At 51.6% G+C, this 13,050-nt stretch overlaps 5 protein-coding genes across 5 annotated transcripts; all 5 read left to right on the forward strand.

Moving 5' to 3' along the window:
- Window positions 1-377: 377 nt before the first annotated feature.
- On the forward strand, window positions 378-1,033 carry EPUS_01156 (uncharacterized protein; the record flags this gene model as incomplete). Its single annotated transcript, XM_007807068.1, has 2 exons — window positions 378-626; window positions 734-1,033. The coding sequence occupies 2 exons, from the start codon at window positions 378-380 to the stop codon at window positions 1,031-1,033; spliced, it is 549 nt and encodes a 182-aa protein (XP_007805259.1).
- Window positions 1,034-1,999: 966 nt separating this feature from the next.
- EPUS_01157 (uncharacterized protein) lies at window positions 2,000-3,586 on the forward strand (the record flags this gene model as incomplete). Its single annotated transcript, XM_007807069.1, has 1 exon — window positions 2,000-3,586. One exon carries the CDS (start codon window positions 2,000-2,002, stop codon window positions 3,584-3,586), a length of 1,587 nt encoding a protein of 528 aa, XP_007805260.1.
- Window positions 3,587-6,014: 2,428 nt separating this feature from the next.
- Window positions 6,015-7,289, forward strand: EPUS_01158 (uncharacterized protein; the record flags this gene model as incomplete). Its single annotated transcript, XM_007807070.1, has 1 exon — window positions 6,015-7,289. One exon carries the CDS (start codon window positions 6,015-6,017, stop codon window positions 7,287-7,289), a length of 1,275 nt encoding a protein of 424 aa, XP_007805261.1.
- Window positions 7,290-8,939: 1,650 nt separating this feature from the next.
- EPUS_01159 (uncharacterized protein) lies at window positions 8,940-10,040 on the forward strand (the record flags this gene model as incomplete). Its single annotated transcript, XM_007807071.1, has 1 exon — window positions 8,940-10,040. The coding sequence occupies one exon, from the start codon at window positions 8,940-8,942 to the stop codon at window positions 10,038-10,040; it is 1,101 nt and encodes a 366-aa protein (XP_007805262.1).
- An 806-nt stretch (window positions 10,041-10,846) lies between these two features.
- Window positions 10,847-12,238, forward strand: EPUS_01160 (uncharacterized protein; the record flags this gene model as incomplete). Its single annotated transcript, XM_007807072.1, has 1 exon — window positions 10,847-12,238. The coding sequence occupies one exon, from the start codon at window positions 10,847-10,849 to the stop codon at window positions 12,236-12,238; it is 1,392 nt and encodes a 463-aa protein (XP_007805263.1).
- Window positions 12,239-13,050: the final 812 nt, after the last annotated feature.

Genomic DNA, 13,050 nt, shown 5'->3' on the forward strand with positions numbered 1-13,050 from the left:
CTCTGCTTGAGCGGTGTCGCTGCTGGAAGATTAATCTTTGAGATGACGCGGCGGCCGTCTTATCAGTCTTTCATTCTGTCTCTTCAATTTTCTCTTTAAATCTAATGTTGTGAAGACAATCTGGTCCAGGTCAGGTCAGCTTCAGCAAGCAACCCCAGACCATGCAATGCCCGAGCCTACCTCTGGAGCCTCCGAGCTCCCCTGCTAAGCCGTGGAGGTGGTGTGAGAGAGATATTTTTCATCCCAAAAACATGGTATCTTGTTGTACAGTTAACCTAATTACTGGGTTGTAATAGTATCTCATCCTCGGATCTCTCCACTCCTTATGGTTCTAACGAGAGACTGGCGTGTACAGGGACTTTTTGAACACCGCAATCATGCCACGCAAATCTCCACTATCCGTCAACCCTTCTGGGACTGTCAGAAAGCGCTCATTGACAGCATCAATATGGAGAGGTCAGACCGAGCTGGCGTTTACTCTGGCAGGTATAGCGGCCTCGTCTACCGCAGCGAAGAGGAGTCATGCCGATTCGAGCAGGGAGCGGCGTCCGCGATTGAGCGGCGCTGTTTGTGTTTGTGTTGGTGTTGGTGTTGGTGCTGGTGCTGGTGCTGGTGCCGCTAGAGGGGTACATCCAGAGAACTTCCCATAACATCAGAAAACAGGGGGGACAAGATTGCAGAGCTAGAGCTGCAACTCAAGAAATTACTTCGAGGTGAACTTCATGGTTGAAAGAAAATCGCGGATAAGAAGGAAGCAAAAATCAATGCGTTTACCGATATCATCACCAAGACCATTGCTACACTGGACGTCGAGTGCGATCAAGACGCTGTGGGAGAAATGCGCAAGCGGTTCAGGATGGCTATACGGGAACAGAGTCAGGAGCCTGCGGCTGGGAAAATGCAGATAGAGGAGAAAGGAGATGAAGAGGAGACGGAAGTGGAAAGGAAGAGAAAGGCCAGCGCTCCGAGACCAGAGACTGGACTGGAAGCTCCGATGGGAAATGTGCGTTTTGAAAGTCCCAGGAAGCCGTGAAGATGTGCTCCCTCGCAGTCCTTTTGGTGGAGACGATTGAGTGCTCTTTGTGGCCGGTGTGTGTGGCCTATCCTAACCTTACCTGCTCCTTCGCTTGGACACCAGGGAGGAGGGAGGGATTTGCATGTTCGGGTGGGACGGGTTGTCTCGTGTGGGTGCTGATCAGAACAGATTTCACACCAGTTGGTGAGTGACAGCGACGAAGACAAGTGACCATTTGTCCCAGAAGCAAACTGGTATGAGTACAGTAATGATGATTGTTCTAAAGTGTGCTGTAGCTGCAAGACAGGTCACAGAGTGTAGATCGCATAAATAAATAAAGCCGCCTCCGGTTGAGCATGATTGCAACTCTTCTCGGCTTGCATTGGATCAACATCCAAACAACTACAACCTGGATTGCTCAAAACTGATCGCTTGTCTTCAACCGTATCATCTGTTCAACCGATGTTTCACAAGACGAACCTGCTTGACCCGCCACCAGACCCAAACACATCACTGAAGGCTGTTTCAACCAGGGGGGCAACCTGTTACAGAGGTCTCGGCTCATGCATACACCAGACAGTGGTGAAGCTTTTTCATGCCCAAAGCTTCTATGCTATCTAGCAGATAGGTACTGTTTGATGAAGACAGCTTGCAGCTGAAGCTATTGCTTTCCGTGTCTAAGTAGGCAGATGTCATACAAAGCTTGTTGATCCATTCTCAGCCGGTCCGCAAGGAAAGGATTCGATCCTGCTACACATCACTCATTGATATCAAACAGGCCATCAATTATCTTCATTCTTCGTTGAGTCCCAGCGCTGCTGCTGCTGCTTCTTCTGCTAAGCACGAGCACAGTCGAAAATCCCCCACCCCCTTTTCGTTCTCGTTTTTGCTCGTTCTTATCTAGTCCTCTTCGCTGCAATACAGCTTGAATACAGCTTGCAACACCACTGTCAGAATTTGTGGACAGCGTCCGCCTTCTGGATCATGTCATCTCGACATGGACCTAAATTGCCTCCAAGAGCTTCGAAAGGTGGTCAAGCGCGTGCCTCGGATACACCTACTCCAGGGCAAGATTCGCGTCCAGCTACATTGAGCGGAGCACCAGGCATCACACGACAGAGGACTCGTGAATCTGAGGGTGCTCAAGCGATCCCCGCAGCATCCACAAAGCGCGAGCCTCGCGCATCTGTACCTACTCAGCTGGCGTCAGCTGCTGCTGGAATTAATGATGAAGCAGTCTTGGAAAGCCTCCCATCTGATGTAAAATCTGCAGCAGCATCATTGGCACTCCGACCTCCAGTCAGTCGACGGCCATCGAAGCCTAGACTGCGGAGGGCTCTCTCTGCAGCTACAGAGTCACTACTGACACCGGAGGAAGATAACACCAGCAAACTGTCCGGAGCATCCTCATTAAGGTCTACTGGGTCAGGGTTATCACAAGGCTCGGGTCCATCGGCATTTATAGATCCAAGTGCCCGTCCATCTGCTATTCCATCAAGAAAGAATTCTGACCATCGAGCTCAAAGGGCTCGACTTACTGAAACAACCCAAGCACGACTAATTTCTGAAGGCAATCATGACAACAGACCTACCGGAGCATTTACCGGATCAGTGCCATCACAGTACCCTGCGCCATCAGCCTACACAGAGCCCAGGCTTCGTGCACATCCTGCTGCAGGAGAAGCTACATCAGCACCTTCCCTGGCCTCCTCTCAGCGTCCAGGCGTGATGTACATGGACCGGGGTGCAGCACCTCAAATCAACCTGACCCCGGGGAGAACTCAGGCTGTACACCCTGGCCTCGCTGCTGACACACCGGTCGGAAGGCATCAACAGATGTCACACCTTCCAAGCCACCGTGCAGTGGCCCAAGAGGATAGGATACCACTACCTCAAACGGGAATTCCTTCACTGCCACCATCTTACAGTGTCCCACGGAGACGACGCCCGATACACGAACACCAACAAGGCCGTGCCTCAGCTAGAGAAGGTTCCGAGGACCTAAACACGCGCGCAGCACGCGACACCCAATTTGGCAGAGAAGCTGGTCTCCAAAGTAGAAGAGATCAGAAGCAAGATATCCTTAAGGTGAAGATTGCCATGGTCAAAGAACATATTAGACTGGCAGAGAACAGGCTTTACCATCATCAAAACCAAGTACATCCGCCTGGGGCTGTCGACCAACAAGCCCAGGCCGAATTTTACAGACAGACTGAGCACGAGATCCACACGATGCAGAGACAGCTCAAGGAACTAGAACGAGACTACAGGCGTGGGTACGGTTCCGCAGGCAGTGGCGCCGCCGGCAGCGGTGCTAGTGAGCAGCGTGCTGGACCGTCCAGGAAGAGGTCTACCGAGAGAAGAGGAGCTAGAGACAGTGCTGACAATCCTCCTGCCTGCAGTGCTCCTGGCAGGAGTATGACAAGAGAAGATGCTGGTGCTCCTTCCAATCGCGTAACCGTAACCGTAACCACTGGACTTGGTGGTGAAAGCGAGCATACCGCCAGTCATGCCCGGAAAAGCCATCGGAAGTGGAAGCCATGCGCGGATTTGCCGCAGCAATTCGAGTGACGCCGTTTCGGACCGGGGGGGTACCATGACGGGACTTGTTCCGGTGACTGCCTGAAGAAGGAGCTTATCAGTGTAAGAGTATTTTTCTTATATCTATATCCTATATCCTTAGAATCAGAAGAAAAAGCTAGTTATTTCTCATACATAGACTATATAATACAAATCTATAGATGACCCTTGAAAAGCGAGTCATGTGAAGTGACAGCAGCAGCAACTCTGCAAGCACCGCTAGAATCTTCGCAAGAGTTTCGCGATACAAGAGAAAACCGACAGTTCCCTCGCCTCGGACTGCTACTGGTGGCGTGGCTTAGAGCGTCTCAGATACAATTCCTTCATATAAAATGTAGACTCCGCTGCGCACGATATGGTCCAATATGCATGCATTGTGTCAAGTCCACGGTCTCAGCATCATGGAACTTGGGAAAGCTGCAAGCGAAAAGTTTCACTATCCAAAGCTTTTCAAGATGCGCTGAAGGGATGACGTGAAGGTTTTCCAACGGCCCATCTTCATCTACAGGCTGTTTCCACGCGTCTGCCGAGGACCTTGGAAGCACATGCTTGGGCTTATCGTGGAGGGTCCTTTGCTCATTTCCATTGCTGCTGGTCTCCACTAGAGAGGCGCCCTAGTCTAATACTCACATTCAGTCTGAAGAGCTAAAAAAAACAGCACAAGCTCGTATTGTCCCATTGCGGTAGGTGTTTTCGCTGCCGGCTGGTACACGAGGTTAGCAGCTTAGACTACGGCTTTTGGTTTGTGAGTTCAGACGGCTAAGACAAGTCCAACAGGACGCCACGAATGAGAGCCAAAAGTAGGGTATGAACATAGGATCAGGGAATATGAGAGATTGACCGGAGGGAAACCAGAACGAGATCGACGAAAAGACGAAGAAGGGGGAAGAGAAAACGGAGGGGGGAGAGAACAAGGTAGAAGAGTCGCTGAACAGTATCCTGAGTCCGTTCATCTCTGAATTATTTATATGGGATCCTGATCCGGCCGGAAGGATGTCCATCCTCTAACCTAGGTTCGAGTGCGTCCAACAGTATATTAGGGACTATGATGATGTCTAGTTTGCCCAAACGTTGCTGGAGCTCTATCAGAGATTGATTGAAGCGGAAGGGAAAGCAATAGTCGCAATGGACGAAATGAAAGGCAAACAAAACCGGGGGACGGCTCAATAAGAGAACACAAGGTAGGAGCTGGAAAAGAAGAGCGGAGGGAGTGATAGAGACGAAGACGAGATCAAGAAGCGAGATCAAGAAGAGGAAGAGGACTTGATGAAGATCGTGTCGCCCTCTTACGGACATGCCCTGCAGAGATATCCGGATGCAAGAGGCCAGCTAGACATCTTCACGCACCAGCAAAGGGCCCTTGAACGACGCAGCAATTATTGTGGTTCCCGCATGGATCTAGATAACCTAAACAAGAGCTATCGGGATGTCGTCAAAAAGATCAAGGAAGGGTTGGCAAAGTGAACGAAGAAGGACGAAGAGAAAGAGAAGCACATGCAAACCTCGAGGTGATGATATGGATGGCATACCTGACGGCCATTGGTCGATCAATCACAGATCTGTCAAAACATGCTGAAAAGTCCCTTTTCAACCTGGGGTGGCTTCGGGGAGTGAATTGGACGATGTGCAGAATAGAGCGCTTCCCCTTTCTGTACTCGAAGTAAATCGTCCAATGAGATCGTGAAGACGCGATGCGCTATTTTTCGGGCCGCTGGGGGGGCCCAATATCAAAGCAGAATGCTTGCGGGTTAGATCTGGCTTTCCGGTTGTTTTCGGGTGTTGTGCTGCTTCTCACAGGGTTGCATCATGTCCCCGGTCTGGCATATGGCACGTCAATTGCTACCTGGAAGCCCACACCTGACTCCAGGGGCTCCGAAGCAGGATATCACGGGTTAGTGAGTTGGTTAGCAAACTGAGCCTGATAGTGATAAGCTTCAGGCTGAGCGGTAACTAAATGATTGGGCCGGAGGGCCGGAGCGGCCATTTGTAGTTAAGCCTCGGAACCGAAAGGTTGAATAGTTAGCCATGATGTCAGAATCAAATCAAGACGCATCCGGCTAGTCTGTTCTGTTATCTCCCCCAACCATACGTTCTGGGTATTCATTCCGAGTATTTGTTCTTTGCATCATGTCGCTTGTTACAGCCCGATACGGAGAGGCGGGTTCCGGTCGCGAAGGACGGTCGAGAGAAGGCTAAGATTAGGTTGTGAAACATAGACCGTTTCTCAATAGATCAATAGAGACAGAGTGAGCAGGCTCTGGGGTCTGAGGTGACCCCCCTCGATGATAAGCCCTTATCACGAGAACATACTACTATTGTTCCATTGATCTACTGCGCAGTAAGTATGTTGATGGTGATAAATTGACCACATCCATTTTCCTTCACACGGACTCATGTACGGTACTTACTCCTCCAAATCATGTCATCCAAACCTCCAGCCCCCAGCCGGGTCGGCATCATTGGCCAGAAGCGGGAAAGGACTGCCAGCCCACCCAAAGCAAGCGCGCATTCACCCACCCCAATCACGGGATCTCGCCTTCCCACAGACGTGACAGCCACGGAGCAGCGGCCTGTTGACATGACAGTTGACGAACAGTCACCCTTTCCCCCTCAAAACACGAGACCCGCCCTTACTCTTAATCTGCCGGCGGAGGAACATCGTGCGACTCACACAATACCCACGGAAATGGAGCGACTGCGGCGTGTTAGTATCTCGTCTAATCAAAAGCGGCGATTGCAGGCTCGCGAGGCGAGACCTAGCTTGTCTACACCTAATCCATCGACCAAAGTGCGTCCGCCTCGCCCAGGATCTCCGTTTCTCCCTTCAGAAGAACTAGTTGTTCCTCATACATTGTCTGTAGAACGGAGTCAGCAGCCCGCTCCAGTTCGAGGCACCAGCCTCAGCCGTGGTGTAGGAGTAGAACAGCATATTCCTAATCCAAGGTCTAGGGAACATGTTGAGCGCTCCTCCCCACCGCTTGATACCAGAAATACTCGTTCTGCACCCTCGCCGGGGGCATCACCTAGCACAAGACGCCCGGATCCAGATCGACAAGAGAGCGGAGAAAGTGCCCGCGCTGAGGTAGATAGCCAAACTCGGCAAATGGTTAAAGCTACAAAAGAGCTCCGCAAGCTGAATGAATTATTCGATTGCTACTCAACTTCGTCTATAGACACTGGAGACTACAATTCGAGAGCTAGGCAACTTCGCCAACGGGTTATGATCCGACCAGACATTATCAAGGAGTTCGAACGACAACTTGTACACGCCAATTATCTCATCTGGAATGGCGCCCAAGTGCCTTCCAAATTCACATCTTGCGCACCATATAACGAAGAGATTATGGAAGTCTTACGAACGACCCCCAACCTGGAGGAGAGGCTTGCAACCTTCAAGACCATGCTGCACTCGCTGCAGCAACATTCTAGTAGCGGTCACTCTCGCAACGCGGCGCGGGAAGAAAAGATCAGGCAACTGGAGCTGGTTCTTCAAGATGTCAGCATTGATCTTACAATATTGGAGCATGAGCAAGAGGGGCAGGGCATGGAGCATGAGGCCACTTCTAGCACCGTCAGTTCCAGTGCCAGTGCTTCTCACGCCAACAGAGTTGGGAGTCGTTCACGTCGAGCCCATACGCCGCGTACGGTTCATGTGATGAAGCCACTAGAAGAATTCCCGAGCCTTCCACCTTGATCTACCGGTACTTTTCCTTCTCGTGGAAGCGTCCGATTGACTAGACAGCTGGTAAGCTGCTGCGTGCATCTGCCTCTGTAAGAGTTCCCACAATTTGAATCTTTAGCTTTGGTGGCCAGCTACCGACTCGCAATCCCCCATCTAGGAACAAGAAGACCTCTAAAGGGGGCATGACAACTCAGGCCCAGAGGTCTACCATCGTGAAGACCCGTTGAATTCGAGGAACAATGGTATTGGGAAAGTCGTCTCAAACAAGGCCCAGTCATTCAGCCTTTGCTATTGGAGGACTAGGCCGTGGCACGTGGTAGTCTTGAGGGCCAAGGCGACTATGACTAGTCATACTGTACCGGCGTGACTTTGCATAACGTTTTGGCCGGATGGGGAAGAAGGAGGGAAGAATTGGCCATTGCTGACGATTAAGTACTTACCGTGAGGTTACATATCGATGCAAACAGTTTGGCGTACATGATCAGAACCAAGCTATCTATGGTCAAATAGGTATGATAGAATCACGATTTCAACCATGCCTCGCATTATCATCGAATGATGAGCATCTCTCTCCCATCCCCGTCCCGCAAACCACGCCAAGCATTGATATCAAGCTCAACCACCGCTGTACCTCCCAACCATCAACGGTAGATACGTGAAAGCGATTAAAAAGTTCGTGGTCACTCGAATCTCCCGACCATGACCATGATCATAGCCCTCTACTATGGCCCACCAAGAGCAGCACTAGCAGCACTAGGTTAAGTACTTAGTAGGAATAGTGCTCCATAGTTAGTAACTGACTGAAACCCTCCCCTCCCACGCGGCGCTTGTTTCACACCCTCCTCTGGTGCCTCCTCCTCCTCTCCTTACGACCTAGCAGAAACGCACAACACACATGCATGCATGCATGTATGCATGTCTTTGACGTCACACACATATCCATGCCCCGCCCATGCCCATGCCTCTTCATGGAGTCGGCCACATGAAACGAGCGACTACCAACGAGCTAGACGATGGTGAGGTTTTTCGTTCGGCGCTGCAGACTAGGGGAAGCAAGGAGGGAAGGGAAGGAAGAAAGAAAGAAAGAAAGAAAGAAAGAAAGAAAAGTGATGGATTGCAATAGTTATGGGGAGAAAGCGGGTTTTCTTTTTTGGTTGTTGTTTCTGGCTTTGTAGAATGCGATGAGAGCTAATGTATTGTATAACCAGTCCTGTTAAATATCAAAACCCGGGGTGAAGTCGGCTGATGTTAACACCCCGTTAAAAAATAAAAGTAAAAAGGGCGGACCAAAGGACCGAGACAGTACGTGGTTGAGAGTGTGTACCACTATGGTAGTCTCTGTGCTCAGAGGGCGCCCAACGGCCACTACCACCCTAAGTAACCCTGGGCGTACCAGGTCAGCCCTGCCGTGCCTCGCAGGCGTTTGACACCGAGAAAATTCTCGATTCTATCTGGGAACAGAGACAGACACAGAGGGGCATTTCTTTTTCTTCTTCATCTGCTTTTCTCTCTTGGTTTCAGAACATTTGCACACTTACCACTCCCTTCATTCTTCTGCCGTCGAATATTTCTGTTTCATATTCGCATCCATATTACCAGGTCTCCAGATCACGTTCACGGAGATTGTGCGAGAAGCCCTCCACAATATTCATTCCATCTGCAATGTCCTCCGGTTCCCCATCACCAGAACAAAGATTGCCCCTCCTTAACCCTCCAGGTACGGCTGCTGTTCCGGCTCCGACTCCAGCTTCTGCTTCTGCTTCAGATCCCGCTCTCAGACCCGCCCTCGCCCTTCGAAACGCAGCCTCAGCTCCCAACTCTCGAACCCACCTCCACACCTCCTACCATCTCCGACCACCTCCGCTTCCTGCCGTCCTACCTGCCCCCGAAGCCGAGCCAGGACCCGCAGCATGGCAGCGCCAGATGGACATCGTGACTGCTGAAGCGCGGAAAATGAAGCAGATGCTGCAGCAAAGCCAGCGGCGACATGGACAGCAGCAACAGCAGTCAGCGTCAGCGGCAGCGTCATCCTCATCCTCGTCTAATAGAGGTGATGATGCGGGTCCGAGTACGAAAAGACAACGGCAGAACCTAGGGGACCCCGGTGGGGAGACGATGGGGATGGGACCGCCGACAAAAAGTGATCAAGACAGGTTTGATGAAATGACGAGGGAGATCGAGGCTGTGCATAGTTTGTTGGGGTTCCATACTGCGGGCGCGGTAGGTGCTGGGCCAGGAGCAGCAGCAGGAGCAGGAGCGGCGAGACCATCCTCTTCTGCTTCGCCAAGGTCATATCTCCCACAAATCAAGGCTGTTTTACGTAACCATACCGATCCCATGGAGAGGCGGGGGATGTTGCTAGAGCAGCTGATTCAGCTACTGCACACACGGGAAACACACAAGAGGAGCAGCTCAGATGACGAAATGATCAAACAGTTGCTCGAGGTGATAGAGGAGCAGAAATGTTCGGCTGAAGAGGGGGCATCTCCCCAGGCACGAAGGGATGAAGCGAGGAGGCATGGCGAGACCCGTAGTCCGGCCGCTTCGACTTCGGCAATGTCATCAGGCAGTAAACCCACTGTTCCTGGCTCTCGGAACCAGGAAGGGCCCGTAAGTACTGGCGATAGTAATCGCAGTCTGGCTGTTGTGAGTGCACCTGTCAGCGTCGGTCCCCATCGCAGCGGAAATCCGCACAATAGAAGGAGCACCGACAGCGTGGGTAGCCATGCGGTACGCAGTGCACCCGCTCGGTTACTCAGATGAAATTACGGGCGGACATTGGATGAGAGGTGATTATTCATGTATTATACCTCACTGTGAGCGAAGTGGTCTTCCATTTAGTTGTCGTTGCAATTGCGGGGTGGCGGCTTGCCAGCCTTATGCAAAGCTTGGTTCGACATATCTTCCAAAGCCACTTCAGCACTGTGGAGGTCGCAAGGCAGCCTGGATATGACCCCTGAATATGACCAATGGATAAAGTATCGACAATTCGTCCGTAGTAGTATGGAGAAGACAGCATGTTGACAACTTGAAGCTGAGATAAGCCGCCAAGGCGATGCCGAGAACTAGCTTGTTCTGGAACCTACTAAATTAGTCCCTCGGGCCTGCCAAGACCGTGACCCTCCGAGTCTCTTTCGTGGTGTGACTGCATTTGTTTGGGCAACACCCCACACAAGTGCATGAAGAGCCTGCAAAGAGCACTCTCCAAGCCTTGCAGTGCAAAACCTAGGCGGACCCACAACTGCAGATGATGGAAGTAGCAGAAAGTGCCGTACCTTCGCTCAGACAGAAGATGTGTCGATCAGGGCTCGGCTCCGAAGCCGGGTGTAAGAGGCTGCCCACCGCCATGTCTGCTCGCATGCTGGACAAGAAACATAGAAGCTGTGCATGGTCTGTCACCTCGATAAGTGATATCTCTTCAGTCAGGTGCTCCAAACCAAGTTGACATTTCATCACCATTTCGTTGGAATTGATCAAGTCTCCCTCGGTCACCACTCCCCGTCGACGACCCGCGCATACAATATCTTGTGGACAGTGACGGTGCGCCAAAGAATACACAAGCAGCAGCCATGTCATTGTCAGACCCTGATCCTTGGTGCTTCCGGCCTGCTCATCCGGTTCAACAGCGCAGCCAAAGCTCAAGAAGACCAAGGACTTTTGCCGCACATACGTCAACTTTACCCTCAAACACACCCTCGTCTTCTTCAGGGTCCCCTTCTCGAACGGTAAACACCAGCCCATCACTACTTACTCAACAGCTCGGTATGTGTGACGCTTCGAGTGCACATCAGCCGCCACCACCTCAATACTTTCCCATGATTGCCGAAGTCCTCGAGTCCTGCGCCAGTCCATACCAGAGGAAGGAGATATTCGTCCACGAGTTGCAACGGCTGCAACGGTATCCCATCAAACAGAGCGACAGGGACACTTCTACTCCAGAATGGATCAGCCAGTTGAAGCGAGTCATTTGGGACCAAGAAATGGAAATTGCAAGAACCGAGAGGGCACCGGAACAGGGTCACATAGCCGGTGCACCTCAGCCACCACCTCGATATGTCCCTATGATCACTGACATATTCAATGCCTTCCCCGATCCACGCCAAAGGAAGGAGATATTTCTCAACGACTTGCGACGGCTGGAGCGGTATCCCATCCGGCAGAACGAAAGAGACGGTACGACCGCACAGTGGATCAGCCAGTTAAAACAAGTCATTCAGGAACAGGAAATAGAGATGCAAAAAATGGACATGATTCCAGAGGAAGATAAACAGATGGCAGTGGCTTTCGCTCAGAAGATGGCGATATCCTCCCCAGCTGCGGACATGGGTACTGGTGGCGCTGGCAGTGCCGCCACAGCCAGCAGCCAGAACACATCTGCAGTAAGAGCCTTGCTTGGCTTTGGTGGCTCATGTGATGTCGGAAGGGAAGTTGAAAGACCCGCAATCGGGAGGATGGCAAACATCGCTACCACACGAACTGACAGTGCTAGTAGTGGTGATGCTGCAAGGCCACCTGCTGGTCCTTCCATCAACCGAATTATTCCAAGTGCCAGTTCCGGGAGACCTCCTCGCGTTCCCTCGATCGAAAAAGACCCCCGTAGAAATCACAGTGCCGAGCTAGGAGCCGCCCGCTCATCTAGTGGGAGGCTCTCCACCGGTAAGAGGTGCCTTGACGAGCAGGCGGTTGGCCCATCCACTGGTAGAAATATCAGAAGGGACGAGACCGCTGGTGCTACAAATAGAAGTACCCAACCCGTCAGCGAGAATGACGTGAGGCGGGCTATGTGCTTCCGGACAGATCAGGAGAGGGTGGCTCTCCGTACGCCAAGTCAGAGTGGATTTGGCAGCAGGAACGAGGAGGGTAGTAGGCCGGTTGATGAAAGGCCGTTTAGTAGTGCTCCTCGTCAGAGGCTTAACACTCCCAGACTATCGGCTCGGAAGATGAAGAGGAAATCTCAGTGATCGGGTAGATATTTACTGAGTTCGAACTCTGAAGCAATCTTCATTGAAAGGTTCGGGAGGACTTGCTCTGGGTCCCAAGTACTTTGGAAGGATATGGGTTCATTCCAAGTTCACTGCTCCAGGCTCGAATGTGTTCATCATGATGCCGGAATTTACCTCACCTTGTGCTTTCTTTTCCCGGCTAAACGGTAAGCGTGAACGGAACGGGATCTTCTCCTGGGAGCCTATCTCTGTCGCCCTCGAAATTCGACACTCCCAATCAAAATCAAACTTCAGAATCATGACATGCATGAACGGCCAGCTCTGCGATCTCAAATATGCCCTTCCGTAGACAATCCATCGCAACCACCTTCACCCAAGTCCCCCAACCCCGTGCAACACAAATCCTCAGTCGTCGTTACGTCTTCCTAACCCAGTCCCTTCCCGTCCAGCCCCGAAAAACTCACGCAGATCTGGCCACACTGCCTTCCAGGATATTGTCTCCTTGTCGGCGATGATGAAATACCACCCCCCTTCCACCATTCCGCGAATCAGACGACACGAAAAATCTTCATCTTGGCGGATGATCTCTTACAAGTATCGGAGGGCCTGCTCTTCCATGGATTCGGCGTACCCGAAATGGCAACTGAACTTATTTCTCGTTTAAAACCCCTTCACAGCTATGGAGACTGACCGATGCGCTCTTCTACGTCCACGGCGTTGGGCTCCTGCAATGGAAACCATGATCATATCCGGTCGATCTCACGGGATGTCCATTTTCTAACCTTGAATAGTGCCTTGAAAGTGTCATACCGAGTGTTGTGGTAGAAGAT

Source organism: Endocarpon pusillum (assembly GCF_000464535.1).
Source record: "Endocarpon pusillum Z07020 unplaced genomic scaffold scaffold6441, whole genome shotgun sequence".
Lineage (NCBI taxonomy): Eukaryota > Fungi > Ascomycota > Eurotiomycetes > Verrucariales > Verrucariaceae > Endocarpon > Endocarpon pusillum.